We start from the raw sequence: 14,959 nt of genomic DNA on the forward strand, positions 1-14,959 counted from the left end.
CAGCTATGAAGGGAGACTGAAAAGGCTAGGGTTGTTTTCCTTAGAACGGAGAAGAATGAGCGGGGGGACATGATTGAGGTATGCAAAATTATGAGGGGCATTGATAGGTTAGATAGGAAGAGACGTTTTCCTTTAGTGGAGGGGTCAATAACCAGGGGGCATAGATTTAAGTTAAGGGACAGGAGGTTTAGAGGGGATTTGAGGGAAAAAAATCACCCAGAGGGTGGTTGGAATCTGGAACACACTGCCTGAAGGGGCTTTCGAGGCAGGAACCCTCACAACATTTAACAAGTATTTAGATGAGCACTTGAAATGCCATAGCATACAAGGCTACGGGCCAAGTGCTGGAAAATGGGACTAGAATAGTTAGGTGCTTGATGGCTGGCACAGACACGATGGGCCAAAGGGCCGTTTCTGTGCTGTATTAATCTGTGACTCTATGACTCTTAGTTCAAACCAGACAAACTCTTATAGACACTTAGTGGGTCCAAAGAATTGAACTAGGTTTCCCTGAAAGAAAGAAATCTAACAGAGAATATTACCATCTTTCGTATAGCCTATTTTTAAATAATTATGACTAAGACATAAATATCTCAGTAATTATAAGGGTCTGGGAAACTCTCTTCAATACATATCTCTCCACTTAAAGAGACACAGAGAGGGGGTTCTTGTAATTGTATACAGAATACATGAGACACTTGATTAACTTTTATATATTTATTAAAGAACTTAACATGTAATACACTTTCAAGTGGATAAGTATATTACAAGATCAAAGATTAATAAGAGATGTAAAACATAATCTTATTTCTAAAATAGAATCCAAAAGTTCAACCTTGACAATGTTACAGCAAAATATCTTAGAATATCCATCAAAATTCAAAGTAAACTGTTTACTAAAATTCCCCAAAACAGAACACTCTCAGTTAAGAGCAGAATTCTCTTGTCATGTAGTCAGCCATTTTTAGCATAGGTTGAGAAGCACAGTTGGGCGGCACAGTGGCGCAGTGGTTAGCACTGCAGCCTCACAGCTCCAGGGACCCTGGTTCGATTCCGGGTACTGCCTGTGTGGAGTTTGCAAGTTCTCCCTGTGTCTGCGTGGGTTTTCTCCGGGTGCTCCGGTTTCCTCCCACAAGCCAAAAGACTTGCAGGTTGATAGGTAAATTGGCCATTATAAATTGTCACTAGTATAGGTAGGTGGTAGGGAATGTAGGGACAGGTGGGGATGTTTGGTAGGAATATGGGATTAGTGTAGGATTAGTATAAATGGGTGGTTGATGTTCGGCACAGACTCTGTGGGCCGAAGGGCCTGTTTCAGTGCTGTATCACTAATCTAATCATTGATGAGGGATTTCAATACCTCTGATTTTTCGATTCAAAACTCTCATGTTTATACTGTTTCTAATCTATGCACTCATCTTTTGGAATGTAGGTGTTACTTTTCTCTCTCTTTTTCCTGCTTTTGTCATCCATATATGGTAACATCATTAGCTGCTTCTTGCTAACTAATTATCTGCTGAGAATTCCCATCTCATGAAGGTGTGAGCTTTTATCTAGTCCAAATGTTTGTAGTGTTTTATAGTAATGCGAAGACTTAACTTTATAAGTGTGTTTTATACTTAAAAGATTTTTAATTAAATTTGTGCAGTAACTGTTTTTGTGATGGTTCTTTGATGGTACCTTGTACCATCTCCTTAAGTCAATCTGTCTATATCATTAACATTATCAACTAATGAAGATTATAGTTATCAGTACGGACCATATATAGCCTGTCTCGGTATGTTTCCGATGTAGCAGAGTCCTTGGAATGGATGTATTTAACTTAAAAGGTGTTTCTTGTGCACATTCCACTGTAACAGGGATGTTCATGTATTACAGGCAGTCTTGAAAACTGACCATTCATTCAATCTTGAATTCTAAAAGGTATAATGTATTAATTTTAGCTAAATTCTACCTAATTAAGTCTATTATACCTATATTTCATCACATAGTTACTGTTCTTTGAATACTTGTAAAACTTGTCGTTTTAATTCAATTTGCAGCAAACAAAAATCAGTTAATGACTCTTTTTAACACGGTCATTGAAACATAATAAATTTTTACTTCAATAGTTTTTAAAACTGCAAATGCAACATTGATTTTGTGAAGGAATTGTAGCCAGTTCATCATAGCTGAAAGTTTATTAAAGCTATCTGTTGCATTGTATTTAATAACTATTGTATGCGGGTCAGCAGCATGCTTTTTTTTGCCAATATCACACAGTCCCATTATACTGCACTCTTGTAATCATGAGGAACTTATAGTGCTGACTTCTGGAGATTCCTTGGATTTTATTGCCTGTTTTCCCCTCAATACAAGTTCTGTGACAATGTGATTGCAAATTGATAGTAGCAGAATTGTGGCATTGATAAACAAGTAAAAGTCCAGCAACTTTCAACACGTCACTGAGCTTGTGTCCCAGGTGAAAGTAATGCGTGCCAGAGCATAGAAATCGAGACATTCCCTAAGTGGCTTTTGCCATTTTAAAATGAGTTTACATAACACAAGCCTTTAAACTTGTGTTTTAAAATAACCTAGCTGCTAGCTTGTTTTAAAACGCAAGTTTAAAGGCATGGAGCAGGGGTGTCCAACATTTTGCATGGGGGCGGGGGTGCACATTACAATTTTTGTCTTACATAGGGGGCCAGTGAGACAATTTCGGAACGTTAAAGGTATTAAATATTTATCACTATGAATCAAAATAACTACAAATGTGCATTTTTGTGAAGAAGCTTTAAGTGAGAAGACTCATTTATTGTCCAATTTCTCGTCACTATGTTAGACACTAATTCAGTGAGATACCTGGCAATTTTATTTGATTGCCCAAGTAGTCAGTGTGTGCCAACACATTTGTAGCGATGTGGAATATTCTGGATAGATGTCCATCTGTCAGGAGTGATCTCTCTTCCCCCCCCCCCTCTCTCTCTCTGCCCCCTCCTCTCTCTCTCTCTCTCTCTCTCTCTCTCTCTCTCTCTCTCTCTCTCTCTCTCTGCCCCCTCCTCCCCCTCTCTCGCTCTCTCTCTCTCTCTCTCGCTCTCACTCTCTTTCCCCCCCCCACATCCCTCTCTGTCCTCCTCAAGCTCTCTCTCTGTGCCCCCTCCTCTCTCTCTGTGCCCCCTCCTCTCTCTCTGTGCCCCCTCCTCTCTCTCTCTGCCCCCTCCTCTCTCTCTGTGCCCCCTCCTCTCTCTCTGTGCCCCCTCCTCTCTCTCTGTGCCCCCTCCTCTCTCTCTGTGCCCCCTCCTCTCTCTCTCTGCCCCCTCCTCTCTCTCTCTGCCCCCTCCTCTCTCTCTCTGCCCCCTCCTCTCTCTCTCTGCCCCCTCCTCTCTCTCTCTGCCCCCTCCTCTCTCTCCGCCCCACACACCGTTGGTGAGAGCGGGAACTGAAGTGTCCGAACTTCGATCAGCTTCATGGATTTCCGGCGGGCTTTTTAAAAAAAAAAAATCAAAACCTGCCGAAAGCCCCGAATCTGTCCGAAGTTTGGAAACTGCTCTTTTCCCAGCACCGGTCAGCTGTGAATCTGGAATGGAGTATTAATGAGCATAAGATAAAGATCCGAGCTCAGAAATTCCAATTCAGCTGTGAAACGGAAAGTGCATTTTTTTTTTCCTTTTTTAAAGCCTGTCTGCTCGGAAAGAAGATGGCAATGGAAAATGTCTCATCCCTGAAATCACCAGTTGCGGACCTCCCAAAATTTTTTACCACAGGCACCGGTGTCTGTGTACGGACATGTTGCCGACCCCTGGTTAGACCACAGTACTGTGAGCAGTTCTGGGAATCGCACCTTTGGAAATATATATTGGCCCTGGTGGGAGTGCAGCTTACCTTTACCTGGATTCCAAGGGTTAAAATGCAAGGAGACTGGGTCACTAGAGAGCAATGAGGAGCTAGATCTCTGGCCAGTTGTCCCCTCTTCAATCACCATGGCACTTGCGTTGGCCCTCCTGCTCTCTTTCCTGAGCCCAGGTAACCGTGCACTGATCAAAATTGGGACCCCGCCTGGTCTGTAAACAATCATTGGAAAAAAGTCACTGAGTCATCCCTATGAGCCCTGAAAAGCCACCTTTGATTTCACATAAACCATTTTGTGACCCACCCAAGTTGTGCTCTCCAGTAGAAACCACTATCAGTCAATACCCATTAACCCAAGGATATATATCGTCCCTGCTTCCTGAATCTCTAATATATTGTTGTACATTTGGGACCAGTGCAAAGAGCCATTAGTGTTTTGCAGCTCGTAACTGGATCTGTTTGCAGAGTTATAAATTACAATACAACATGAAACTGTTCTCTAGAGGCCAAATTATCTTTCCATTAACCCTGTGCCTTGTACGCCTGCCACACTCTATTGCCTGGAGATATGTGAGTGGGTCAACGCTTAGACCAGTTGTCGTAACCTGCATAGTTGGCTTTTCAGAAACTGGTATGATGCTTTCATTCAACTTTGTAGGAGAGGCATAGGTCACAGCTTTTACCGACACAGTTACAGCAGAACGGAAATTAGGCAGCATGAAAATAGTCACTATCAGCATCCAAAAGGGATTATTTATCTTTTGAATCTTTTGAATAAGGAGTGATGATAAAATTTCACTAAGTGAAGGTAAGGAGCCATTTGTTCAAATCCCACCGCAGCGGCTGGGGAATTTAAATTCAGTTAATTAAATAACTCTGGAATAAAAAGCCACTATCAGTAATAGCGACCAAGAAATTTCCGGATTGTCATAAAAACTCACCTGGTTCACTAATAACTCCAGACCCACAGCAATGTGGTTGACTCTTAACTGCCCTCCGAAATGGCCGAGCAAGCCACTCACTACCAGCTTCTCGAGGGCAATTAGGGATGGGCAGTAAGTGTCGGCTTGGTCAGAGATGCCCACATCCCATCAATTAATTTTTTTTAAATGCTTTGCTGAGAATGAAACCAATCGATGCTTCTTTCCTTGTTTGAACGAGTAGCACACTGGCCTCAGATGAAGCACTGGATGCACCATCTTTATTCCTGTCTATCTCGGGATAGTTAAAATTATGCAGTATTATTGCTCTGTTTTTGCATTGCTCTCTCACTCACTCGCTCTCTCTTATTGCCTGGCACTTGTGCGGCGCGAATCTTAATTGCCACTTATCAGCCCAAGACTGAATGTTGTCCAGGTCCCGCTGCAAGCGGGTACGGACTGCTTCGTTATCTGAAGAGTTGCAAATGGTACTGAACATTGTACAATCATCAGCGGACATCCCCACTTCTGACCTAATGATGGCAGGAAGGTCATTGATGAAGCAGCTGAAGATGGTTGGGCCTAGGACACTGCCCTAAGGAACTCCTGCAGTGATGTCCTGGGACTGAGATGATTGGCCTCCAACAACCACGACCATCTTTTTTGGTGCTAGGTATGACTCCAACCAGTGTCGAGTTTTTCCCCCTGATTCCCATTGATGTCAATTTTGCTCTGGCTCCTTGATGCCATACTTGGTCAAATGCTGCCTTAATGTCAGGGGCAGTCATTCTCGCCTCACCTCTGGAATTCAGCTCTTTTGTCTATATTTAGACCAAGGCTGTAATGAGGTCTGGAGCTGAGTGGCCCTGCCGGAACCCAAACTGAGCATCGGTGAGCAGGTTATTGCTGGGTAAATGCCACTTGATAGGACTGTCACTGACACATTCCATCACTTTGCTAATGATCAAGAGTAGACTGATAGGATGGTTATTGACTGGATTGGATTTGTCCTGTTTTTTGTGGACAGGACATACTTGGGCAATTTTCCACTTTGTCGGGTAGATGCCTGTGTTGTAGCTGTACTGGAACAGCTTGGCTAGGGGCACGGCTACTTCTGGCGTACAACTCTTCAGAACGACAGCCGACATGTTGTCGGGGTCCGTAGCCCTTGCTGTATCCAGTGCCTTCAGCTGTCTCTTGAACTTGCGTGGAGTGAATCGAAGTGGCTGGACACTGGCATCTGTAATGCTGGGGACCTCAGGAGGAGGCCAAGATGGATCATCCACTCAGTACTTCTGGATGAAAGTTTTTTTTAATTCATTCATGGGATGTGGGTGTCACTGGCTAGGCCAGCATTTATTGCCCATCCCTTATTGCCCTTGAGAAGGTGGTGGTGAGCTGCCTTCTTGAACCACTGCAGTCCATGTGAGGTAGGTACACCCACAGTGCTGATTCTTTTTATTGATTTCGTAGTGGTTAGGTACAACTGAGTGGCTTGCTAGGCCATTTCAGAGGGCATGTAAGAGTTAACCATATTGCTGTGGGCCTGGAGTCACATGTAGGCCAGACCAGGTAAGGACGGCAGATTTCCTTCCCGAAAGGACATTAATGAACCAGATGGGTTTTTACAACAATCGACAATGGTTTCATGGCCATCATCAGACGAGCTTTTAATTCCAGATTTTTATTAATTAAATTCAAATTCCACCTTCTGCTGTGGTGGGATTCAAACCCATGTCTCCAGATCAATACTCTGGGTTACTAGTCCAGTGATAATACCACTGTGCCGCCGCTTCCCCTAATGCTTGTCTTTTGCAGTGGCGTGCTGGACGCCCCCATGATTGAGGATGGGGCTCTTTGTGGAACTTCCTCCTCTAGTTAGTTGTATAATTGTCCACCACCATTCATGACTGGATTTTTGTCTTATTAAGCTCCTGTGGAATGTCTTGCAACATCTTACTATGTTGAAGGTTCTATGTAAATGCAAGCTATTGTAGAATATCCATACCCCTTGCTGCACCATCTTCTGCAAGAACAGTGCAGGTGAAGGCCATCCCTTTGATATTAAGGTAGGTCATTCAGGACTGAGATGAGGAGGCATTTCTTCACTCAGGATGGTGAATCTTTGGAATTCTCCACCCCAGAGGGCGGTGGAGACTCAGTATATTCAAGTCAAAGATCGATAGATTTCTATATCTTAAAGGCATCAGGTGATCGTGCGGGAAAATGGCACTGAGGTCCAAGATCAGCCATGATCTAGTTGACTGGAGGAGCAGGCACGAGTGGCCAAATGGACAACTCCTGCTCCTATGTTCCTATGACCTTCTCTTGTCCCAGAACACACTCCAATGCCTTAAGGAGGTGAATCCTTCCCTCTTGCATCAGGCCTGCAGACATACACTGACCCCTCTCTTGTTAATGCATCCAGTGCATGGCACGTGAATCAATCCCTTAAGCCCTTGTTTTTCAATCACACACCCTACTCCTTAAACTGCCTCTGCAAGACCTTTAATGTGCCTCTGTCTATGTCATTGGGCAAGATGGACTATGGGCCTTCAGCTGCTCTTTCTCCCAATCCAGGAGTTTCTCCACCGGTTCCTTGATGTCCTTCACCCTGACGACAGAGAGGCAACAGTTCATTCAAGACCCCTGTTCACAGCTGGGGGAGGAAAGGCCATTGTGACAAGTCATTGTTTGTACAGCTGGGTGGCTCACTGGGCCACTTGAGAGGACAGTTAAGGGTCGGCCGCATAATGTGGGACAGGGGTCATGCACAGTCCAAGCCTTGCAGATTTAGCAGCTTCTCATCCTGCCGGACAATTGGGAATTAGTTGATTCTCCCACTCCCCTTCCCCCCCCCCCCTCCCCCACCACCAGCCTGCCCCAATTCTAATGAGAGTCAAAGATCAACACTGATGTTACTACAATAATTAACAGTGGGTAATGAAGCATTCACACCAATAGCCCTGTCACTTCTGACATCTCCCAGAACCTTTGTACTGCCTTCTTTGTCTCTTATGCATAAAACATATTCCCTATCTCCCACTTTTCTTTCTGGCTTATCTGAGCATTTGCGGCTCCCCATCCTCATTTCCCTTTTAACAACAACCATCCCAAAAATTCTCCCACACCTTTCTATTTCTCCCTTCCTTTTTGTATCTCCCACTCTCTCCACCTCCTTCCTACATCTTGCAATCCTTGCATATGAACACCTACAAAAGCAACTAAATATAGTTTTAAAAAAAACTTGTATTTATTTAGCACCTTGAATGTAGTAAAACGCCTCCAGGCACTTCACAGGAACGTTCTAAAACAGAATTTGACAGCGAGCCACGTAAGGAGATAAAAGAACAGGTTACCAACAGCTTGGTCGAGGAGAGAGCTGGAGAGGTTTCAGGAGGGAATTCCAGAGCTTGGGACCCTGGCAGGTAAAGCACGGCCACAAATGGATTAAAATTGGGAATTCGCAAGAGGCCTGAATCAGAGGGGAGCAGAAATCTTGGAGGTTTTTAGAGCTGGAGGAGATTGGCGATAGGGAGCAGTGAGGCCAAGGAAGGAGTTGAAAACAAAGGTGAGAACTTCAAATTCAAGGCATTGCTGGACCAGGAACTGTTGTGGGACAACCTGAAGAAGACCACCTGAAGAAGCTGTAAGTGAAGATCACCAGAGGAAGTGATGTTGCATCACATAACCAGGAAGTTGTGGGTGTAGCCTGACATAGTGAGATGTGTTTTGATGTGGCTCGTGCAGTAACTCTTTGCTTTTATATGTTCTAGTTTAAAATTTCATAAAAGCCCTTAGTTTTCTTTGGATATTACTAGTGGTCCTGTGAGTCGTACAATAGTTCACATATCAAAGGAGCAAGTAATATTACAGGAGTCAATGTAGGTCAGCAAGCTCAGGGGCAATAGGTGAGTGGGACTTGGTGCGAGTCAGGATGTAGGAGACAGAGTTTTGGGTGAGGTGAGGTTTCGGGAAAGTGGAAGATTGGGAGGCTGGCCAAAGGAGAGCTGGAATAGTCATGTCAATAGCAGATGCCACTGGAAGTTTTAACCATTTTTCCACAGTAAGGATTTGCAAAATATTTGCTTTAAAAGCTTTTTCTTTTAAAGCAATGTTTAGTCCCACCAATAAAGAGGCACTGGGACAGCGGTGATTGATATCTGGAAGTTGCTTGTCACACAGACTAAAGAATGAACGATTGATTGGTTTAGATATTCAGAAAGATACTTTAGCATTGTGTTGGGAGAGTCCTATATAATCGCTGTCCATCTGTGAGAGAGAAAAGGTTTTTACAAATCACAAAGCTCTCACCAGAAGGCAATCCAGCTTTTGAAAGGAGGACAACCAAAAAAACCACGAGGAGAGTGGCTTCTGTCTCGAGTCTGTAGAACAGATTGTGAGGGATTATTCTCTTCAAGTGTAGTAAGACAGTCGACCAGAGTGAGATGGCATCACATGGTCTTTATCTTGTGTCATTTCACCAATGTAAGTTGTACCAATTGAATGAAACAAGATCATTCTCTATGTTTCATTTTACTGAGGGGCAGGTGAAGCAAGCTTGACCACATGAATCTAAACCCCTTTACCCAGTGTTCACCTGACTCACCTTTGGAGAAATGGTACCAAACTCCAGAAGGTCTACAGCGGAGCTGAATCTGTAATTTCCGTTTCAGTATGATGTTTCATAAACACTCATTTTAACCATTGCTGTCTGACAGCTTTGCGATGTTTTATTGGGAGCTGACAGAATACTAGAGCTCATTATTTAACTTGTGAGCAAATGTCATTCGTCGGCCTTCTATAGAATTAAATGACATACAATGTTCACATTCACCCATTCAGGCCAACTCCATTTCAGTGTTTATGCTCCACACAAGTCCCCTCTATTCATGTCACCCTATCAACAAAGCCTTCAGTTCCTTTCTCCATCATGTGTTTATCTAGCTTCACCCCCCCCCCCCCCTAAATCCATCTGTACGATTCACTTCAACAACTCGCTGTGGTAGTGAGTTCCACATTCTCGCCACTTTCTGGGTAAAGGGGTTTCTTCTGAATTTCCTATTGGATTTATTAGTGACTACCTTATATTTTTGGCCAAAAGCCTTTACTATAAAAGCACTACAGCTCAATATTATTGTATTGGGGACTGATAGTGCAGGAATAAAATCCATGTGCGTTACTCTGTTAGTATTCATGGAGCATTGGAAACGGGATGTTTTATGAACAACAGGGAACCTTGTCCAAACAGATAGCAGGATCTGAATGAAGGTTCTACTTCGCAGTTGCGGTGTACTTAAGGCTGCTACACCCATGTCTAAAATCTGTTAAGTCTCCACATTCCTTTGGATTTCCTCTTGCAGGGCGTGCAGGCACAGGAGCCAATACTTGCAGCTGCCCGATCGATGCTGGACAGCTCGTCCTCCCTTATCAAAAGTGCCCGATCGCTGGCGATCAACCCAAAGGACCCACCAACCTGGTCCATACTGGCAGGACATTCGCGCACTGTCTCAGACTCGATAAAGAGCCTCATAACCTCTATCAGGTGAGCTTTAGTATCAGTTACTTTGCAGGACCTTTTGTTTCCAATGTTATTGCGCGCTTATGAATGAAAAATGCATCCAAGGTTCTTAATCTCACGTCGACATCTTTCCACTGGAGGATCCAGATGGATCTGAGAGTCACTGTTTTGAGTCCATCTTGCAGTTGTTCTTCCCCTTGCACTCGGCTCTCCTGACTTGTACTCTACAAAACAGAAGCTCACAGAGACCGTCGCCCCCCGATGTTATTGGGGAGGAAGCAGGGGTGCCTATCTGCTGCGGGGAAACCCGGAAAAGTGGAGATCCTGTCGGATTTAATGCTGGCCTCTGTCAAGGGAACCACCCAGGAAAGCTAGCTGTACAAAGCGACAAGGGAAAGGAGAATCTGATTGCGTGGGGGAGAGATCACAGGCGGGTGGTCTGGAGCTTGTGGGGAGGGGGGAGACCTCGAGATGATGGTTGGTAGTCAGCCGATTCCGGCAGGTGAGCTTGAGGGACCAGTGAGGGGGGCCGGGGGCTTTGAGCAGTCCTCATCCTGGCCCACAAGCAGTGCTGGAAAAGCCCTTAACCTGCTTGATCCAGCCGCTCCCGCCTCACTCCAGGTTTCCTCAGCCCTGGGAAACCTGACCCGCAATTGTAAATTTAAACGGCTGCCGCAATCTGAGCAACCAAACCCCGTTAAAATCCCTGATCCTCCTCTCCATTCGGACAACACCAAACCCGCCTCACTTACACTGGAATTAGGCCTCTTCTCAACGGATCGGGGACCAGTTTCACACATCTTACAATTTAACACCCTCGCTGGCCGTTGTAAAGAAATTCCCTCCCACCCGCCCTCCGCCTGTGTCCATACTAGCCGAAGTGGTGCCCAGTCCAGGGATGAACTCGAAGTCTGAGATCCCAACTTGGTGGTGAGATTGAATGTACGGCTGAAGCTTTGATGCTTGTGCGCAGGCCAAGCTTGGCAAAGATCCCCGCTCATTCAGCTCGTCCTCCAGCACCGTACGTACAATTACCTGTATCGTGGATCTCTAGCCCAGTGTGCACATAGCAGAGAGGTGAAAATTATACAGTTATACTCACTGAGCCACATTTGATGTTGATCTGGGTACCGTGATGGACAGGATAGAATCTGTGTTTTCCCAGTTCATAGCTATGACAATTTAAAATTGTCTAGACTTTGTCCTCCAGCAGTAATTCAATGCAGTGTTGGAGTCCGAATTATTGTAATAAGCCATTTATGTGGCTAGCATTTAATAGGAGCGCTGATGCTAATTATTAGCCCTGCCATGGGAAACTTGTTGGTCAAGACTGGTGTCAATTGTGATGTGCGAGTGAGCTGCTGCTGTTCAAATCGTTTTGTCTGCCCAAGGGATAAGGCTCCGGGCCAGCGGGAATGTGACTGCTCGATCGACAACATTAACAAGTGCATCCGGGAGATTGAGCAAGCTTCCCTCGCGGCAGTCAGTCAGAACCTGCCAACGAGAGACGACATTTCACTGGAGGTAAAGTGCAAATTGTCTTGTTTCCTTCTTTCACCGGAGCGCAGCCTCTATCTTCTCCCATTGTAGAGGGAGCCTATCCAGGGAATTGCCACGCAATGTGGAGACCCCAGCCGGGATTTGGCATCCCGCGGCGTTTTCTGACGGTGGAAGCGGAACTTCTGCTTCCGCCCCTTTTCCCATTCCGCGCGCAGTTTGACATGCGGTGCGGCGACGGGCATAGGAGACGCATGCGATCATGCGGCTGGGATGGACTTCTGCTTTCATGTGAAGCCCCATGAGCCACACGTCAATAAATCAGTCTGTGCTGCCAGCCACAAGGATCAGCAGCCTTCGGAAGCATATCCTGGTTGCGGCTACAGAATAAGCTCCCTATAATTTGGACTTGGTTGACCTTCATTTTCAGTTTGCGCCCAAGCATCGCCTCCACCGCCCCACGGTTCAGTGATGCCTCCTTGCCGGTTCAACCACCCAAGATTCCACCCTTCCCTGCCCCTCCGTGCACCCACCCCCCCACCATTGCCTGAGAAGATTTGCCCTTTGCTGGTGCCGAGCCTGGCGCCAAACATTCCAAGATTGGCCTTCCTTGTGCCGATGAGTGCAAGACGTGAAACCACTGACCTGCGACACAACTGCACAAAGCCGAGTGGTGTTCGCCGCCTTTAAAGGAATGTGAACCGGCTGGCACTGGGAGTACCGTTTGCCGCTAACGTCATCTGGCAGGTAGGTCTCGATTTGAAGGAAGTGTTGCCTAATGAATATTCATGGAGTGGAAATGAATGCAAAGATGCAATTGGCTGCTGTGCGCAGGGCGGGGTGTGAGCCCCGGACTGCCACAAACACGCCATTGACTTAATTGCGATACAAAAACCCACCGTCGGAAATCCGAATAAAAACAACTCGCACCTAAATTACATCACCCCACCTGCCACCAATGCTGTTGGTGCAGGGCTCATAAAATTCCCTCCTCACTATTTTGGTTTTCAATGTGTGTTGCAACACTAGCCTCGGCACGGGAGCCAGGACAGATCCAGGGCAAAGATGAGAGGGAAGCATTTGATATCGGATAAAATACAAAGAGTGGCAGTGCAGTGAGTCTGTGCCTTGTCTCAGGCCTCGGCCTGCGAAATGGTCAGGATGCTGGATAATAGGAGGGTGGGTCACAGAGGGGCGGCTGATTTGGTGGCTACACTGTCCTCACGGAAAGTGAAAGCACCTCACATCACTGTTCCACTCCTTTTAATGCCCTTCCTGAGCTGGTGGTTAGAGGAGCTTCCAACAACAACAATAACAGCAATTTGCATTTATATAGCGGTAAAACCTTGGTAAAACTTCCCAAGGTGCTTCGTAGGAGCATTATCCAACAAAATTTGACACCGAGCCACTTGAGACATTAGGACAGATGACCAAAAGCTTCATCCAAGAGAGGTAGGTTTTAAGGAGCCTCTTAAACCAGGAGAGAGAGGTAGAGGCGGTGAGGTTTAGGGAGGGAATTCCAGCTGACGGCATGGTTGACATTGGTGGAGCGATGAAACTCTGGAATGTGCCAGAGGTCAGAATTGGAGGAGTGCAGAGATCTCTGAGGGTTGTAGGGCTGGAGGCAGTTATGGAGATAGCAAGGGACGAGACCATGATTTGAAAACAAGGATGAGCTTGCAAATTGAAGGGCTGCTGGTTCGGGAGCCGGTGTAGGTCAGCGAGCACAGGAGGTGATGGGTGAATGGGACTTGGTGCGAGACAGCAGAGTTTTGGATAACCTCAAGTATATGGAGGAAAGGCGACTGCCGATCAGCCAAGAGAGTATTGGAGTCGTCAAGTCTCGAGGTAACAAAGGCATGGATGAGGGTTTCAGCAGCAGGTGGAGTTGGGCAGCTACAGAAGTGGAAGTTAGGTTACTTATGGGAGGATGGAGTGAATGGATAGGGAACGGAATTGGTGACGGAAAGCATGGTAGAAGGGATCAGTGGGTGTTCCAGCTCTGTGCCAGTGTTGGCTTTTCTGGTGGTGCAGGCAGGACTGCAAATTCGAAGATGCTTGATTCAGTCCGAACTATTTTTGCATCTTTTGTTTGCTATTAATTGCATGACGTACATTTGGAACCAAGTATTAGGGTGTCACTAAACGGAAAGTGCTTCAAAGGCAACATTTTTCACTCTCATAGACTTCGATGTTTAATCATTTTCTGGGTGTTATATGCTGTGACGGGAGCCCTGATAGATCCAGTTGGATTCGGATCCTTGCGGGCATGCGCTACTGCATGTCCCATCTCACCATCAGCATCCGCCATGTTTCCTTTACACAAATACAGGATGGCGGCCTCCTGTGCTGTATCATGCTATGATTCTAGGAGAGGGAGTCATGGTGAATGCAGATTCTGGAATGCCAGTGCAGACTGATTTAAGGTCACTGGGTGTGTGGGATATGGAGAACAGAGGTTTGGGTGAGCTGCAGTTTACAGAGGGAGGCAGGTTAGGAGAGCACTGGAGAGAATTCGGAGAGCAGATGGGCTGAGACAGAGATGGAGACGGGCGAGGTTAAGGAGGTGGAAATATGCAGTCTTGGTGCGATTATGGGGGTGGGAAGCCCTGCTCAGGTTCAAGTGGGATGTTCGGGATTGTCAACAGCCTGTCTGAGCCCAGGGTGTTTGGGACGGGGATGAAGGATAAAGTTAGATTCCGTTTTCAGTTCGTGCAACGCCCACGTCCATGTCTGTGCCTAGTTTGCGTGGTTGCCAAGTCTATATGTGGTATGACCAGACCTCTACACGAAAGCAGCCGTTTTTCCTGCCTTGAAATCTGTTGCTTGTTTTCGGCCCTCTGCTCTAAACCCTTTCTCCGGATTGTTCTCTGTCCATCAGGCTTTGCAGGAACAGATGAGCTCTACGGTACAGGAAATAGGACACCTGATCGATCCAATAACGACAGCTGCTCGAGGGGAAGCTGCCCAGCTGGGCCATAAGGTAAGAAGATAAGAAATAGGAGCAGACGTAGCCCATACGGCCCATCAAGCCTGCTCCGCCGTTCAATACGATCGTGGCTGATCTGCTTCAACTCCACTTTCCCGTCTGCTTGCCAGATCCCTTGATTCCCTGAGAGAACAAGAATCTATCGATCTCAGCCTTGAATATCCTCAGTGAGGGAGCATCCACAACTCTCTGGGGTAGAAAATT

At 46.1% G+C, this 14,959-nt stretch overlaps 1 protein-coding gene across 7 annotated transcripts in view; it reads left to right on the forward strand.

The window, feature by feature from the left end:
• tln2b (talin 2b) overlaps positions 1-14,959 on the forward strand; it is a 293,811-nt gene that overhangs the window by 238,943 nt on the left and 39,909 nt on the right. For all 7 annotated transcript variants that reach the window (XM_068015241.1, XM_068015242.1, XM_068015244.1 and 4 more), the window contains 3 exons: positions 10,112-10,293; positions 11,661-11,793; positions 14,648-14,749. In XM_068015241.1, coding sequence (XP_067871342.1) covers positions 10,112-10,293; positions 11,661-11,793; positions 14,648-14,749 — 417 coding nt within the window. The remainder of the gene's footprint in view (positions 1-10,111; positions 10,294-11,660; positions 11,794-14,647; positions 14,750-14,959) is intronic.

This window comes from Heterodontus francisci, chromosome 35 (assembly GCF_036365525.1).
Source record: "Heterodontus francisci isolate sHetFra1 chromosome 35, sHetFra1.hap1, whole genome shotgun sequence".
NCBI lineage: Eukaryota > Metazoa > Chordata > Chondrichthyes > Heterodontiformes > Heterodontidae > Heterodontus > Heterodontus francisci.